This window comes from Manihot esculenta, chromosome 9, assembly GCF_001659605.2.
Source record: "Manihot esculenta cultivar AM560-2 chromosome 9, M.esculenta_v8, whole genome shotgun sequence".
NCBI classification, from domain to species: Eukaryota; Viridiplantae; Streptophyta; class Magnoliopsida; order Malpighiales; family Euphorbiaceae; genus Manihot; species Manihot esculenta.
This window is the reverse complement of record NC_035169.2, coordinates 5,658,669-5,676,153: the sequence shown is the minus strand read 5'-3', so window position 1 is coordinate 5,676,153 and position 17,485 is coordinate 5,658,669. Positions and strand designations below refer to the sequence as shown.

Below are 17,485 nucleotides of genomic sequence, written 5' to 3'. Positions count from 1 at the left end.
TGTTTAGTATGGGGTGTGATAAGTCACCTAGGATTGATGGATTAAACTCTAGGTTTTTTCAAAAGTACTGGAATGTTATTGGAGCTAATGTCTCTTCTTTATGTATTTCATGTGCTACCTCGGACGTTTTTGAATTTGTTACGTGAGATAGTCCTGATACTTATCCTAAAAAAAAAAAAACACTTGAAATGTTTGTCAAAGTTACTTCCAATTGGTTTGTGCTAGATACTTTATAAAATTATTGCCCAGATGATTGCTAACAGAATGAAGCTTATTTTGCCACATATTATCTTTTTGACCCAGAGTGCATTTGTGATGGGACGACATATTCAAGATAATTATACGGTCGCTTTTGAAATGCTTCATTATCTCAAAGTTAAAACGAATGGGAAGGTTGGATATCCCATGCTGAAGATTGATATTAGTAAGACATACGATAGATTGGAATAGTTTTTTTTGAAAGCAATAATGCTGAAGGTGGGGTTTAGTGATAAATGGATTGACTTAATATTCCTGTGTGCGGTTTCTTATTAGGTACTTCAATAAGGGAATCTTATTGAACCGATTTTTTTGGGAGGGGCTTGAGATTGGGAGATTCCTTAAGTCCATATCTTTTCATTATTTATGAAGAGGATTTATCGAGTCTTATTGACACTCGAGTAGATTTAGGTATTTTCATGGTGTTAGAATCATTACAAGTATTCAAACTATATCTTATCTCTTTTCCATAGATGACAATGTTTTATTTTTTAAGGTGAAACTTAATGAGGTGCAAAGAGATTACATATCTTTTAATGGAGTATACACCTGGAAAGGTAATCAATTTCAACAAATCCTTAATTTACTTCAGTCCTAGTACCGTTAAATAACAAGGTCAGATGTTTGCTCCAAGTTACAGGTTGAGGAGCATGATGATCTTGGAACATACTTCGGCCTTCCTATGATTATTGACCGAAAAAAATTGTAACGACCCCAAAATGGACCGTCACCGGCGCTAGGATTCAGGTCGGCTTAAGGCCGCCAGAACCCGTAGCAAGCCTGCTATACTCTCTGTGTACCTATAAATCTCATACATGATCATACATTTTCTGTGAAAATAAAAACTCTTTTCTGAACCAAGGCTTAACCTGTGCATGCACTGTCTCTGTACTCTGTACTCTGTACTCTGTACCCCTGACTAGAGCTTGCTCTAGATGGGTTAACTCATACCTATTAAGCCTGGTTTTTCACACACTCTGTAAAACATATATATATACACAGATCATGTACATAACAAACATCACTAAGTCAAGCACATTTTTAACTTTATACACAACTATTACATCTCTTTAATATTACATGTCCACTATTTTCTATTACAAAACTCTTCTCTCTTCCTGTACTTTACTGGACTTTCCCTGTGCACTGTACACTGAACCTGCAAAACTGGGGTTAAGGGAGTGGGATGAGCTCTATAGCGCAGTGAGTAGAACAGTAAAATAGTCAGTAACACATGCTCTGATGGAATGCATCAAACCACAGACAATCCACATCAAAGGTAAACCTGTCACCACATAGTCCCGGTAACTCTGCCGTGCCAGGGCGTAGAATCGAGCACCTGGTCTTCCTGTCATATATGTATATGTGTATATAACACCTCTGTACTTACCATTGCCAGGGCGTAGTCAAAGGCTCCTGGACTTTACTATACCTGCCAGGGCGTAGTCAAAGGCTCCTGGACTTCTCTATACCTGTCAGGGCGTAGTCAAAGGCTCCTGGACTTCTCTCAGAGACTATTGGATCATTCAGCATTCACCCACATCAACAAATAACTATGCAATGCAACAAATTCATGAATTTTAATGCAATCAACCTACTGTATACTCATGATGCATGAATTACGCTAAAAACATTTTATTTCTCAATTAAAAGCATTAAGTTTAGTTCCACTCACCTCTGGCTAACTGGACTGACTCTGCAGGCTCTGAAAACTCTGGCGCAGTACTCACTGCTGCTCTCTCTGGTTCCTCTGGTCTATACCTATACAGATAGACTCAAATGAGGGACCAAACTAGCTTATGACCAACTCTATTAAACTCCCCAAGAATCCCCTTAAACTCACTCAAACATCCATGCAAAGCATGCAAAAGAAGGCTGGACAAGACACTTTTGGCGGCAAGTTCGGCGGCCGAAAGTCCTCTCCAGAGATGAAACTCATGCACCTTCGGCGGCCGAATCTCAACTTTCGGCAGCCGAACCCTTTCGGGGGCAAGTTTCGGAGGCTGAAAGGCACTCCGGAGACGAAAGTCTCTAACCTTCGGCGGCCGAACTCCCCTCCAGAGCCGAAAGTCCAAAAGCTCGGGGGCAAGCTTGGGCAGCCGAAGTCACCTCCTTATGGGTTCGGCGGCTGAATGTATCTTCGGCGGCCGAACCTGAGTTCATCCGCAAGGCAGAAACTTGCTCTGCCTCTCGCCAAAAGCACAAAACCTCTCCCAATCTCAAACACCTCAATCCCTCAACTTGCATATACCCAAGTATATGCTCACAGGGGTCAAAAACTACCTTAAAACCCCAACAACACAAACATACAACACATAGACAATCTTCTCTCATAAAAAGCACCAAAACCTCACAACTAACCCTATTCATGCAACTCTCTCCCATAACCTCATAAAACCTTCAGAAAACATAAAAACAAGCTCAGGATCTTCACTTACCTCTTGAAACCAAGAAGATGAACGATCCTAACGTGGAGTTTTGGAGCAACTTGCCTTCACACTCTCCACAAGACACAACTTTGTGTTTTTAGCTTAAAACCTTCAAAATAACATAAAAACTAATCAAACCTTTGCAAGATTGGATAAAAACATATAAAATACTCAAGAAGGACAGAGTCTCACCTCAGAAATGGAAAGGAAGCGGCGAGCCTTATCCTTTCAACCGACTGAGGGCCTTTTATAGGTGGCTGGCCAGACCACCTTCGACGGCCTATCGTGAAACCGAAAGCCATGCATGTTCGGCGGCCGAACCTCAACTTCGGCGGCCGAACCTGACTTTTCTGCCTTGGTTCATTTCACTCAAAAACTCATTTCCTTATGCTTTAAAACGTATGACCATATCAAAACAAGATAGAAAAATATGAATTTAACCCTTCTAGAGACTTTCGGCATTCTGGACTCCACCGGAAAGTAGAATTCCGATGCTAGACTCTAGCCTGGCATTACATTCTCCCCCCTTAAGAACATTCACCCTCGAATGTTCCTAAAACAAACAACTAACAGATAAAAAGGAGGAAACTAACCTCAAAACAAATATGGATATTGCTGGAGCATCGATTCCCGCGTCTCCCAGGTGCATTCTTCTAGGTTATGGTGGTTCCATAGAACTTTCACCATCGGAATTTCCTTGTTCCTTAGCTGCCTGATCTACGTGTCCAGAATCCGTACTGGCTGCTCTATATAGGTGAGATCTGTAAGAATCTCCACCTCAGGCTCACTCAGAACCTGATTCGGATCTGACACAAACTGCCGTAGCATCGAAACATGAAATACTGGGTGAATTCTTTCCATAGAAGCAGGTAAATCCAGCTTATACGACACATGTTCGATCCTCTGCAAGATCTGAAAGGGTCCAATGTATCGTGGAGCTAACTTACCCTTCTTTCCAAAATGAACCACTCCTTTCATTGGAGACACTTTTAGCAATACCCAATTACCCTCCTGAAACTCTAACTGCTTTCTGCGAACGTCTGCATAACTTTTCTGTCTGCTCTGAGCTGTTCTGATTCTCTCTCTGATCATGGGCACCATTTTACTGGTAATCTCTACTAACTCTGGCCCTGCAAGAGCCTTCTCTCCGATCTCTTCCCAGCAAACAGGGGATTTGCACTTCCTCCCATATAAAGCTGCATAAGGAGCCATCCCTATACTAGCATGATGGCTGTTATTGTAGGCAAACTCCACCAAAGGTAGATGCTGCCTTCAAGAATCGCCAAAGTCTAACACACACAATCGAAGCATATCCTCTATGGTCTGGATGGTCCTCTCTAACTGTCCATCAGTCTGTGGGTGGAAAGCAGTGCTAAACTCCAATCTCGTGCCCATCGCACTCTGCAGACTCCGCCAAAATCTGGAGGTAAACTGAGGTCCTCTGTCTGAGACTATAGAGACTGGAACTCCATGTAATCTCACTATCTCATCTAGATAGACCTGTGCCAACCTATCCACAGAATAGTTACTCCTAACTGGAATGAAATGAGCAGATTTCGTGAGTCTGTCCACAATCACCCATATAGAGTCTATCCTGTTGGACGCTACTGGTAAACCCACTACAAAATCCATAGCTATGTTCTCCCATTTCCACTCTGGAATCGGCAGTGGGTTAAGCATTCCAGCCGGCTTCTGATGTTCTAACTTCACCCTTTGACAAACCTCACAGGCTGTCACGAACTGCGCCACTTCTTTCTTCATGGCTGGCCACCAATAAACCCTTTTCAGATCCTGGTACATCTTGGTGGCTCCTGGGTGAACACTATACCTCGCATTATGAGCTTCTCTCATAATGTCTTCCTTCACACTGCCCCTATCTGGTATACAAAGTCGACTCCCATAGCGAAGGATCCCTTTGCTGTCAAATCTGAACTCTGCACTGTTGCCTGACTGAACAGTCCTGGCAATTTTCATCAACTCTGGGTCCTCGTGCTGTTTTTGCGCTATCTGCTCCAGAAACACAGGTGTCACTCTCATCTGTGCTATCAACGCACCTGTACCAGACAACTCTAGCTGTAACCCTTCTTCTAAGAGCTTGTAAAGCTCCACCACGACTGGTCTCCGCTCTGCTGCTATATGGGCTAAACTGCCTAGTGACTTCCGGCTTAGGGCGTCTGCCACAACATTCGCCTTACCCGGATGATACTGGATCGTACAATCATAATCACTGAGCAATTCTACCCATCTTCTCTGCCTCAAATTCAGCTCTCTCTGGCTCAAGATGTACTGTAAACTCTTGTGATCAGTAAAGATCTCGCATTTAACCCCATAGAGGTAATGCCGCCACATCTTGAGTGCAAAAATAACTGCTGCCATCTCTAGGTCATGGGTGGGGTAATTCAACTCGTGCTTCTTCAACTGTCTAGAAGCATAAGCAATCACCCTATCACTCTGCATCAAAACACAACCCAATCCCACTCGAGACGCATCACAGAACACTGTGAAATCCTCATTACTGACAGGCAGAGCTAACACTGGTGTTGTTGTCAATCTCCTCTTGAGCTCCTCAAAGCTCTTTTCACACTGGTCTGACCAGACAAACTTCTGGTTCTTCTGAGTCAGTTTGGTCATAGGAGCTGCTATCTTTGAGAAGTCCTGAACGAACCTCCTGTAGTAACCTGCCAGTCCCAGAAAGCTTTTAATCTCAGTCACTGTAGTGGGTCTGGGCCAGTTAGCTACAGCCTCTATCTTCTTGGGGTCTACCTCTATACCCTCTGCTGATACCACATGTCCCAAGAAGGAAATGCTCCTCAACCAAAACTCACACTTAGAGAACTTGGCATACAAACCATGCTCTCTTAGTGTCTGCAAAACTATCCTCAGATGCTGGGCATGCTCCTCTGCGTCTCTGGAATACACTAAGATATCATCAATAAAAACAATAACAAAGTGATCCAGATACTCGCTGAAAACTCTGTTCATGAGATCCATGAATGCTGTAGGGGCGTTAGTCAACCCGAACGGCATCACTAAGAACTCATAATGCCCATATCTGGTCCTGAAAGTTGTCTTTGGCACATCTGCCTCTCTGACTCTCAACTGATGATACCCGGATCTCAGATCTATTTTAGAGAAACAACCTGCTCCAGCTTGCTGGTCGAATAGATCATCAATCCTAGGTAAAGGATACCTATTCTTGGTAGTGACCTTGTTCAACTGTCTGTAGTCGATACAAAGTCTGAGGGATCCATCCTTCTTTCTGACAAAGAGCACTGGAGCACCCCAAGGTGAGGTACTAGGGCGGATGAAACCCTTATCTACCAATTCCTGCAACTGTTCTTTCAACTCTTTTAACTCTGCTGGCGCCATCCTGTAGGGAGGAATAGAGATAGGTCTGGTACCAGGCAGCAATTCTATTTCAAACTCTATCTCCCTATCAGGTGGTAGTCCTGGTAAATCGTCTGGGAACACATCTGGAAACTCTCAAACTACTGGTACTGTGGCTGGTTCCCTAACCTGACTATCTAGCTCCCTCACATGAGCTAGAAACCCCTGACAACCCCTCCTAAGCAAACGACGAGCCTGAAGGGCTGAAATCATACCTCTGGGTGTACCCCTCCTGTCTTCTCTGAAGACACACTCGGACCCATCCTGGTCTCTGAGACTAACTACCTTGTCTCTACAGTCCAAAGTAGCACTATATGCAGATAGCCAATCCATCCCTAGAATGACATCAAAATCCGTCAAGTCTAGAACCACAAGGTCAGCCGGAAGGCATCTACCCTCTATGAACACTAGACTGAAACGACAGACGGACACTGCCACTGGTGGGTCACACTTGGGTCCACTGACGCAGAGAGGATACTCTAACTCAGAACTGATCAAACCCAATCTCTCTATGGCTCTCGAAGCAATAAAGGAATGAGAAGCACCGGGGTCCATCAAAGCATACACATCTGAACACCCAATGATGAGATTACCTGACACCACTATGTTCGACGTGTTCGCCTCCTCCTGTGTCACAGTGAAAATCCGTGCTGGGGCTACCGGATTTCCACCTCGGGAACCTGCTGCTGAAGTAGAGGCTGCCCCTCTCCCTCTACCTCTGCCACTACTCTGAGGCATGACTGGAGCTGCTGGCTGTACAACTGGCTGTACCACACTGCTTGAACTCATCTGCTGGGATGGTGCAAAAGACACCTGAGGACAATTCCGAGCAATATGCCCTTCCTGTCCACATCTAAAACAAGCTGTAGATCCCAATCGACAAGCTCCTCCATGTGGTCTTCCACATCTTCTACATACTGGACTGCTTACGCCAGAGCTGGAGCCACTACCTATTCCCAGACCTGACTTGACTTTATTCCAGAACTTAATCTTTGTTCCTTTTGCTCTATCCCATCTCTTGCTGCCTGAAGTTCCTGAACAGGGGGCCTTAGAACCCGAAGCCTGTGCCTTTGACTGTTTCTGAATATTGGCACTAGCTTCCATTTTCCTGGCTGCGTCCACTGTAGTGTGGAAACTCTCCTTCTCTGCTGGAAGAATCAAGGAAGAATACCTGGGATGCAGTCTCATAGTATATCTCCTTGCCTTCTTCTGCTCAGTATCATAGGCTTGACCCACATACTGAAGCAAATCCAGGAACTTATCTGTGAATTCATCAACACTCATTTCGTCTGTCTGTCTCAACTGTTCAAACTCTATTACTTTCATCTCCCTGGAACTGTCAGGAAAAGCCCAACCTGCAAACTCATTGGCGAACTCTCCCCAGGATATACTGTTCATCCTGGGTTCCACATAATTCTTGAACATTCTCTGGCTTTCTTGCATTTTAATGTGAACCCCGCCATCTCAATGGCCCGACTATCATCAGCTCCCAATTCACTGGATATCATCCTAACTGCTCTAAGGTATTCAAATGGATCATCTCTCGTGTTGTATTTAGGAGCATCCAATTTCAAGTACTCTGTCATTTGCACTTTACCTCCAGATGAGCTAGACTACTGTATTTGGACTACAGGAGCTACTGGTTCTGGTTATGGTGGTGGAGGTACTGGGTCATTTAACTCTGGGTGTGTTGCACTTGGATGGGTAGGGGAAGGTGGATACATAGGATATGGTGGGTAATAATGAGGATAAGGCATATATGGCATGTAAGGAGGATATGGGACAAAACTAGAGTACTCCGACATACCTCCCATCGGAAACTCTGGGTCCTGTGGAAAGGCTGGATAGCCAAAATCTGAGGCCTGAGCGCCTCCCTGCGACTCTCCCATACCTTCCTCAAATCTGCCTACACTCATGCTATCATCTCTAGACTGTTCAATCTCCATAGCCTCCCTCCTTTCCTCTGATCTTCCTCCCCTAGCTGTTCCCCTTCTGCTCTCGTCGACAGACCTTCTAGGGTCTATTGACGTACCTTCACTGCTAGATCTCTGAGACCTTGCCCTTGGCAATGCAAGAGGACGAGCAGCTAGTCTCTCACTATCCGGTGGGACTCCAGTCAATCGAGCTGATCGACGAGTTCCTCTCATCTTAACTCTGGAAAACAACACATAACATAGCACTTTAGCACATAAACATCACATATCACTAATGCACATGCATAACTCATAACAGTAAACAGATAGGACTCAACACCCTATCCTAGTGGACATGATTTCCTATTGTGCTTGACCACTTCTAACCTCTATGAGCCCGACACTGTCTCTATAGGTCCGATCATATGAACCTAGGGCTCTGATACCAATCTGTAACGACCCCAAAATGGACCGTCACCGGCGCTAGGATTCAGGTCGGCTTAAGGCCGCCAGAACCCGTAGCAAGCCTGCTATACTCTCTGTGTACCTGTAAATCTCATACATGATCATACATTTTCTGTGAAAATAAAAACTCTTTTCTGAACCAAGGCTTAACCTGTGCATGCACTGTCTCTGTACTCTGTACTCTGTACCCCTGACTAGAGCTTGCTCTAGATGGGTTAACTCATACCTGTTAAGCCTGGTTTTTCACACACTCTGTAAAACATATATATATATATACAGATCATGTACATAACAAACATCACTAAGTCAAGCACATTTTTAACTTTATACACAACTATGACATCTCTTTAATATTACATGTCCACTATTTTCTATTACAAAACTCTTCTCTCTTCCTGTACTTTACTGGACTTTCCCTGTGCACTGTACACTGAACCTGCAAAACTGAGGTTAAGGGAGTGGGATGAGCTCTATAGCCCAGTGAGTAGAACAGTAAAATAGTCAGTAACACATGCTCTGATGGAATGCATCAAACCACAGACAATCCACATCAAAGGTAAACCTGTCACCACATAGTCCCGGTAACTCTGCCGTGCCAGGGCGTAGAATCGAGTACCTGGTCTTCCTGTCATATATGTATATGTGTATATAACACCTCTGTACTTACCATTGCCAGGGCGTAGTCAAAGGCTCCTGGACTTTACTATACTTGCCAGGGCGTAGTCAAAGGCTCCTGGACTTCTCTATACCTGCCAGGGCGTAGTCAAAGGCTCCTGGACTTCTCTCAGAGACTATTGGATCATTCAGCATTCACCCACATCAACAAATAACTATGCAATGCAACAAATTCGTGAATTTTAATGCAATCAACCTACTGTATACTCATGATGCATGAATTATGCTAAAAGCATTTTATTTCTCAATTAAAAGCATTAAGTTTAGTTCCACTCACCTCTGGCTAACTGGACTGACTCTGCAGGCTTTGAAAACTCTGGCGCAGTACTCATTGCTGCTCTCTCTGGTTCCTCTGGTCTGTACCTATACAGATAGACTCAAATGAGGGACCAAACTAGCTTATGACCAACTCTATTAAACTCCCCAAGAATCCCCTTAAACTCACTCAAATATCCATGCAAAGCATGCAAAAGAAGGCTGGACAGGACACTTTCGGCGGCAAGTTCGGCGGCCGAAAGTCCTCTCCAGAGACGAAACTCATGCACCTTCGGCGGTCGAATCTCAACTTTCGGCAGCCGAACCCTTTCGAGGGCAAGTTTCAGAGGCTGAAAGGCACTCCAGAGACGAAAGTCTCTAACCTTCGGCGGCCGAACTCCCCTCCAGAGCCGAAAGTCCAAAAGCTCGGGGGCAAGCTTGGGCAGCCGAAGCCACCTCCTTATGGGTTCGGCGGCCGAATGTACCTTCGGCGGCCGAACCTGAGTTCATCCGCAAGGCAGAAACTTGCTCTGCCTCTCTCCAAAAGCACAAAACCTCTCCCAATCTCAAACACCTCAATCTCTCAACTTGCATATACCCAAGTATATGCTCACAGGGGTCAAAAACTACCTTAAAACCCCAACAACACAAACATACAACACATAGACAAGCTTCTCTCATAAAAAGCACCAAAACCTCACAACTAACCCTATTCATGCAACTCTCTCCTATAACCTCATAAAACCTTCAGAAAACATAAAAACAAGCTTAGGATCTTCACTTACCTCTTGAAACCAAGAAGATGAACGATCCTAACGTGGAGTTTTGGAGCAACTTGCCTTCACACTCTCCACAAGACACAACTTTGTGTTTTTAGCTTAAAACCTTCAAAATAACATAAAAACTAATCAAACCTTTGCAAGATTGGATAAAAACATGTAAAATACTCAAGAAGGACAGAGTCTCACCTCAGAAATGGAAAGGAAGCGGCGAGCCTTATCCTTTCAACCGACTGAGAGCCTTTTATAGGTGGCTGGCCAGACCACCTTCGGCGGCCTATCATGAAACCGAAAGCCATGCATGTTCGACGGCCGAACCTCAACTTCGGCGGCCGAACCTGGCTTTTCTGTCTTGGTTCATTTCACTCAAAAACTCATTTCCTTATGCTTTAAAACGTATGACCATATCAAAACAAGATAGAAAAACATGAATTTAACCCTTCTAGAGACTTTCGGCATTCTGGACTCCACTGAAAAGTAGAATTCCGATGTCGGACTCTAGCCGGGTATTACAAAAATGTCTTTGATTTAGTAAAGGATACATAAAAAGAGGCCTTCTTATAATATATATTTTTATTTTATTACTATAAGAAAATTTTACTATTTAGTTTTTATGAAATAAAAAAAAATTCATTAATTGTTTCCTCAATTTTAAAAAAATAAATTAATATATACTTAAAAATTTTAAAAGATTTACTCTTTTCATTCGTTTTAGTTGTTAATATGTTACTATTTAGTTCATGTAATATGAAAAAATTGAATAATTAGTTATTCAGTTTTATAAAAATGCATACCAATTAGACCTCATATTGAAGGCATTTTAAATCTTTTTATAAAACTTATTAGTTAATTTATTTATTTTGAAAAATACATTCCTTCCCACGGACGGTGACATTTATTGGTCCTTCGAATTTCTACTAATTAGTTATTTTATTAGTTTAACTGTTAAATATTTAATTATTTAGTTTTTATAATAAGAGAAAATTCATTTATTGGTCCTTCAAATTTCTACTAATTAGTTATGAGAATATTTGGTCCTTCGAATTTCTACTAATTAGTTATGAGAATATTTGAAACTTTCGTGTAATATTTAACAACTAAAATTGATTGAGGAATTAGTTAGTAGATTTTTTTAAAATTTTAGAAACATTGTAATGTATTTTTTATAAGACCAATATTGAGAGAATTAATAAAATTTTGAGAGATTAAAAGGTAAAGAAATTAATTTTATACTGCCATTATTTGTTTAAAGAATTATTTAAGGAGCTAAATTTATATTATATTATTGCATTATATTTTGAATATTTTTTACTAATTTTAATTTAATTAACTTTTTTAATTAATTTTATTATTTGAAATAAAAAAAATTGAATTCTGATTTGAAAAAAAATTATTCTCAAGAGAAATTGAATTAATGATGGCAATTATTTACATTAGATTGCATCTACATGTTTTTTTAATTTTTTTTTTTCTTAAAACAGATTGCATATGCATCTGCATTACAGATTGAAAAACCTACAACTAATAAAGTTGCCAAAAATGTAATCATCTCTAAAATTTTCCCATTTTCCAAATAGGCCAGGATGGTATTTGCTAACTATGATAAACAAACGAAGAAGAAGCTTATTTTCTTAAAAAGCTCCAAGGTCCTGTTCCCGTGCCTATTCTGCAAAAACAAAAGTACTTTGTTAAAATAATTTTCTATATAAAAAATATTAATCAAATACAATCACCGATAAATAGTCAAACTCTTAATTTGTAGCTAAATGACACCCCTATACTAAGTAGGATTTTTTTTTTTTAGAAATGGGAAGTAGGATTAAACTACTGAATGCCTAAACTAAAATCGTAATCTATTCAATATTTAAATTTATAAAAATCATAATAATTAACTATAAGTTAATCATCCTATGATAATTTATTAGAAGAAAAATAAAAATTAATCACATGTATTGTTGTTTATATTCTAAATTTTTTTGATTCTCTGAATTTTTATAAATTGATCAAGTTCGAGAAGTATAATTTTGTCATTTTATAAAAATTTAGAGTTCAATCAATAAAATTTGAGAGTAGTAAGTAATAAATCAAACTATTTTTGACATCCTTTTATAAATCAACAATAATATCGTTAATTTGTGCTTGATTGTTATAATCCTTGTAAGTTTAAGTATTCAATAAGTTGCAAATTTAGTTCAGGTGTTTAACGAGACAATATGAAATAATATAAAAGTATAGGTATAAATTTGACATCAATATTTCTAATTGAAACCGTTACCTCAACAAGCCCACGTATGCGCGTAGAGTCATAAAAATGGTCAACGCAACCCAGATGCCAAAGAAGCCATGACTAGATGATAAAGCAAATAAGCATAGGATGCTTATTATTGACACCAAAACCTGAACCATGGTGGAAGAAATTAGCAGAATGCGAAAAATAAGAGAAGTATAACAAGGATTTGATATTTGTTAATGGTATAATAGGGAAGAAAAATAATATAAGATAATTAAAGTGTTGATTTTCTGTTGTATTCTTGGAAGCCAAACAAGCTTATCTAAACACAAAAGCAAAATGAATTGATGTTTTGAAGAACTTTTTAACTGGGGTAGAAGGCGAGGCATACCATTGAGTATGAAGAGTATGCAAAATCAGATGCTCCATAATTGATTCCATCGAAAACGAAGGCTAAAACATTTACGATTTGAGTTGCTGCAACAAACTAATCAGCATAAAAAGAGAAAAGAGGAAAGTCTTAGTCCGAAAAGTTTTCCATAATCCAAAGCACAGAAAGTTCTTGTAATTAGAAAAAGTGAATAGTTACCGGGATGCCCACGGCAATAAGATTCAAAACATTGACGTCTTCTGTAAATAATCTTGAAGCAAACTGTAGTCCACCGAAAAGGAAGATCGAGAGAACTAGGCCTAAAAGCAAACCGTACTGCAAAGAAAAGCACACAATTAAAATATTTACAGGGAAATTTGTAACTTAATGCTGAGGTATTTCCGTACCTGGAATACACGAGAAGCAATGGCCTTGGCCCTGTCGTGATCCTTATTTGCAAATGCACTTGCAAGCATTGCCTGGAAAAGTTGAAATGCATTAGTCCATTTCTTGGAGATGTTTTACAAGTAAAATCTACATCCACCGGCAAGCGAATTATGCAAATATTTACAAACACATGCAAGTGGTTTCAGTTCATTAAAAGAAACAGTTCTTACTTGTCCAGCCACAGCCAGCCCATCTGCAAGCAAAGAAGTTGCCATCCAAATCTGCAAGCAAACCTGAAATGCAGCCATTGAAGTAGATCCATGTCTTGCCGCCAATGATGCAGCCAAGGTGACACAGATTGTCGCAGCTATTACCCTCATCAACAGCATAAATCCTTAGTGGAAATGCAATTCATAGATCAGTTGCAATAGCATACAAAGTGAACAGCAAAAAAATGAATAGAAAAGGAATGAGATAATTCCCAAGGAGACAATGCATTTAAGAAGGGTGGAAAAGGAAAAACCTTACCATTTTTTAGAAATCGACCAAATTGTAGATCTTTAATGTTGGGAGGCAATAGATCAACATGTTCAATTAATTTCCACAACAGAATCAGGGAGATTAGGTACCTAAAACATAATATTAAAAGGAAAAAAAAGGTGAACCATAGTGTCCTCAACAAAAAATCAATCAACAGCATGCCAGAAACCACAAAGAAAAATTGGAATGCTATCTCATCTTCAGGAGAAAGATGGAACTTACTGAGAAATAACATGAGCAATGGCTGCACCACAGACGTTCAATCTGAATACGAATATAAATATTGGGTCCAAGATGATATTTGCTACATCTCCCACAACTACAAAAAAATAAATGATAATAATAATAAATTATAAGCTTTGGAACTGCTAATCCATATAAATGAAGTATAGATCAAATATAAAGGTAGGAAGAACACAGCAAAAATCACTTCACATTATTTGATTTTATGTCATGTTTCTCTTTGCTTTTATTGTTATAGATATTAAAAAATATAGATACATATTTCACTAATATATCAAGGGCATACATATTTACAGGTGAAAGATCTATCTTACCAGTAGCAAATAGAGGAGTTTTCGTATCCTTAATTCCTCGGAAAACCCCTTGCATCGCTAGTGAAAGAAGAACAGCAGGAGCACCTAGTGACCTCAATGTCAAGTATTGTTGTGCTGGTATTAGCATTGGGGAATCCTGCACAACAGAAAAGGCATTCCTCACAGAACTTGTCTTTTGAAGTTTGAACAATAAAAAGTTTTAGACTAACTTGCGTGAAATAAACTGGAGCATATTGATATATTGAAAAACTTGTGCTGTTAGGTAAAAACATGAACATCAAACAACCTATTGACAAGATAACCCAGTGGAGCTAATAATTTTAGATAAAAAATCACAACAGGAATGAGAAATAATACACAAACTTTTCAGCACTCGAATGCTACTTGAAGAAGACTTACAGATTGTACACCCATGTAGCTCAGGATCGGTTTTGCAGAGAAAATGAGGAATAAAGCCTGGATTACGCCAAGGACACAAGCAATAACCAATGCTGAAGAAGCAGATGGTATGTGCCTTTTGGTGGAAATGCTGCCTGCAGAGGATGATTTGCATGTAGACTCTTGTTAAGTGGAAAACACAGAATGTCTTAAAAGTGAGGAGCATATTCCAGGAATTATAAGGAAATCAATCGAGAACAACGTGTAAGTTGGAGCTCTATCCAGATCTTTGCAACTCAATTGGTGTATTCTTTCAACAAACTAAGGGGAAACAGAGGATAAACCTACCAGATTTAGGTAATAGCTCTTCCGTTTCCTTATTGACAAGCAAACCATCTTCAAGTGATGCATTTTCGTCGTTACTCGATTTTCCAGCACTTTCTTCCTCGGCAACAAAAGACGTGGTAACACTGACAAGTGGGAAAATTGCAATCTTTGACACTTGATTAAAAATGGCAATAGAAACTCCCACAGCAGCAAGCTCCACAGGTCCTACAAGTAATAATATTAATGAGCCATTGATGTTGACAAAAAATATTTATTTTTTCCTATGATGGATGATAGATTCAAAATAAAGATATATTATTTATTATCCATGTTAGGTTCAAGTGGATCCGTTTCATGTTGGATAGAACTTCACGACCATATTGTATGCTTTCTACTTATCTATTCATTTACAATGCATCAAACAATAACTTTTTCCAGTAAAGTTTCTGCATCCAGAAATGTAATTATTTCTCATGAGCAACAATGAATGCAAACTGCATCTACAAATATATAATTGATCAGTTCCTGTATACTAAATACTCAGAGATAAAAGCTTATTGAATATGGATCAGCAGAGAAAAGCTTAAAAAAATCGAATAGGAAGGAAATTAAGTAGTGGATATGCAGGCTATCTTCAAGAAAAGATGGAGATCACATGTACAAACCTAAATGGCCAATGAATGCTGTATCGATTAGAGAAGCAACAGGATCTGCTGCTAAAGCAAGTGCAGCAGGAACTGCAATTTGTGCTATTTCTACTGCTAACTCATCCATATTGAAAACGTTCCTGGACAAACAAATCATAGAGTTACATGTGAGATTTAATAATATTATCACAAAACCTCTTGACAAACAATTAAAAGAAGAAGAAGATGAAAATCCAAGCTGCAAGATATGCATTATTTAAAAAATTTATACTGTGATAATCATAAAAATAAAGATGTTCCTAAAAATAGTTGTAGAATCAAAAACTTTCTAAAAGAAAGAGTACCTTGTATCCTTCAAGAGCATAACAAGAGGCAATTTAGCCAAGTTTTCCCACAGATTAAGAAGAGTTTCTGTGGCCATCGTTAAATTGGTTTTTCCAAAAACAACAGATGGAATAAAGATGATGCAGCTTCAGTGGAGTAATTAAAACAATGTGATCATCACCAAGCCAAAACCAACAGAGGAATCAGGCTGCTTCCGATGGGAAAAAGAATTCAACAATCAAAGAATTTCGGCATCAAACAACTGGTCAACAAAGAAAATGACAAAAGAAAATACTCAGAAAAGTCACTGTTGTTTCCCAGAAATTACAAGCAGTATAAGAAATTCAAATCAATAGAATCCCAGAAAAAAAAAAATACAAAGAATCCTAAAGAATCATGCTTCATTTCAGCTAGAAATGTTTTTAGAAAAATGAAGCATGGATCATAGAAGTAACCTGTAAGCTGGGACGCTGCAACAGATGCAGCTTCCTCAGTTGATCAGGAAATCCCAGTCTGTACTTTTTATGCATCACAAAAATTGTAGAAAATCGGAGCTAAAATTAGCAAACTCAAAAATAACCGCCACTGCTTACGCAACAATTTCCAAAAACAGAAATTCCATTTCTTTTTTCAACCATTCTCCAATTTGACTGCTAAAAATTATCCATTGTTATTTTAAGTTATTTACTTTTTCTCTCCATTTGCTAAAAACATATGTTTAGGAACATCTTGGTTGCCAATAGCAGCTGTTTTAGCGATCTTTTTTTCTCTCCATTTGCTAAATTCTCCAAGGAGCTCAAAATCACCTGTGTAGATTTCATACATAAAAATTGATTTATATTTGTTTAATAGTAAAATAAATAATTTAATATGATAAATATACACTTATTAGTTAATTTATGTATTAAATAGTTACAATTATATAAAATTTTACTAAATACGTTATTGTTTTTTTTGAAACAATTACTAAATACGTTATGTAAATAAGTTTTGATGAGGTATAATAACAACTATCAATTAATAATAACAACTACTAAAATAAATTACCGACTATACTTTAATTTCTCAATGTCAAAGTTTGAATAATTATTTTAACTAAAATTTAATATTTTTTTTATGAAAATTAAATAATTTCAGTGTTTCAATTTCAATTATAATATATAAACTATAAATTATTAAGGCACATCAATAAAAACAAAAACTTACTGCTCTTATTTAAGATTTTTTTATAAATATTTATAAATTAATAAATTTTTGAGTGATTAACAGTAAATATATTTGGAAAAAATAGCTAGGTACTCTCATCCCATGGAGCTTCCGTTAACTCATATATATCTCTTGGTGCATCTCCATGATTTATGTTCGAGTTACAGATCAGAACATGTAAGCTCAAAAGGCTTAGAAATGACATGGGTATTTTTGTTCAAGTAGATCCTGAAAATTTCACTAATAAATGGAGGGATTACATGAAGATACGCATGAAATGGGATGTCAATAAATCCATTCGTACAACCCTGAAACTACGAAAGAAGGATGTTTTTTTTACTGGTATTGGGTTTTGCTG

General features: G+C 38.9%; 1 protein-coding gene across 1 annotated transcript; it reads right to left on the bottom strand.

Annotated features, from left to right (window-relative positions):
• Nucleotides 1–11,769: 11,769 nt before the first annotated feature.
• On the bottom strand, nucleotides 11,770–16,537 carry LOC122724508 (protein DETOXIFICATION 42-like). Its single transcript, XM_043959662.1, has 14 exons — nucleotides 16,377–16,537; nucleotides 15,942–16,183; nucleotides 15,616–15,737; nucleotides 14,972–15,175; nucleotides 14,645–14,778; nucleotides 14,246–14,381; nucleotides 13,911–14,007; nucleotides 13,677–13,777; nucleotides 13,379–13,542; nucleotides 13,169–13,240; nucleotides 12,981–13,097; nucleotides 12,783–12,878; nucleotides 12,437–12,558; nucleotides 11,770–11,827 (listed from the first exon to the last, which is right to left on the bottom strand). The coding sequence occupies exons 2-14, from the start codon at nucleotides 16,016–16,018 to the stop codon at nucleotides 11,785–11,787; spliced, it is 1,485 nt and encodes a 494-aa protein (XP_043815597.1). The 5' UTR covers nucleotides 16,019–16,183; nucleotides 16,377–16,537; the 3' UTR covers nucleotides 11,770–11,784.
• Between the last annotated feature and the right edge of the window lie 948 nt (nucleotides 16,538–17,485).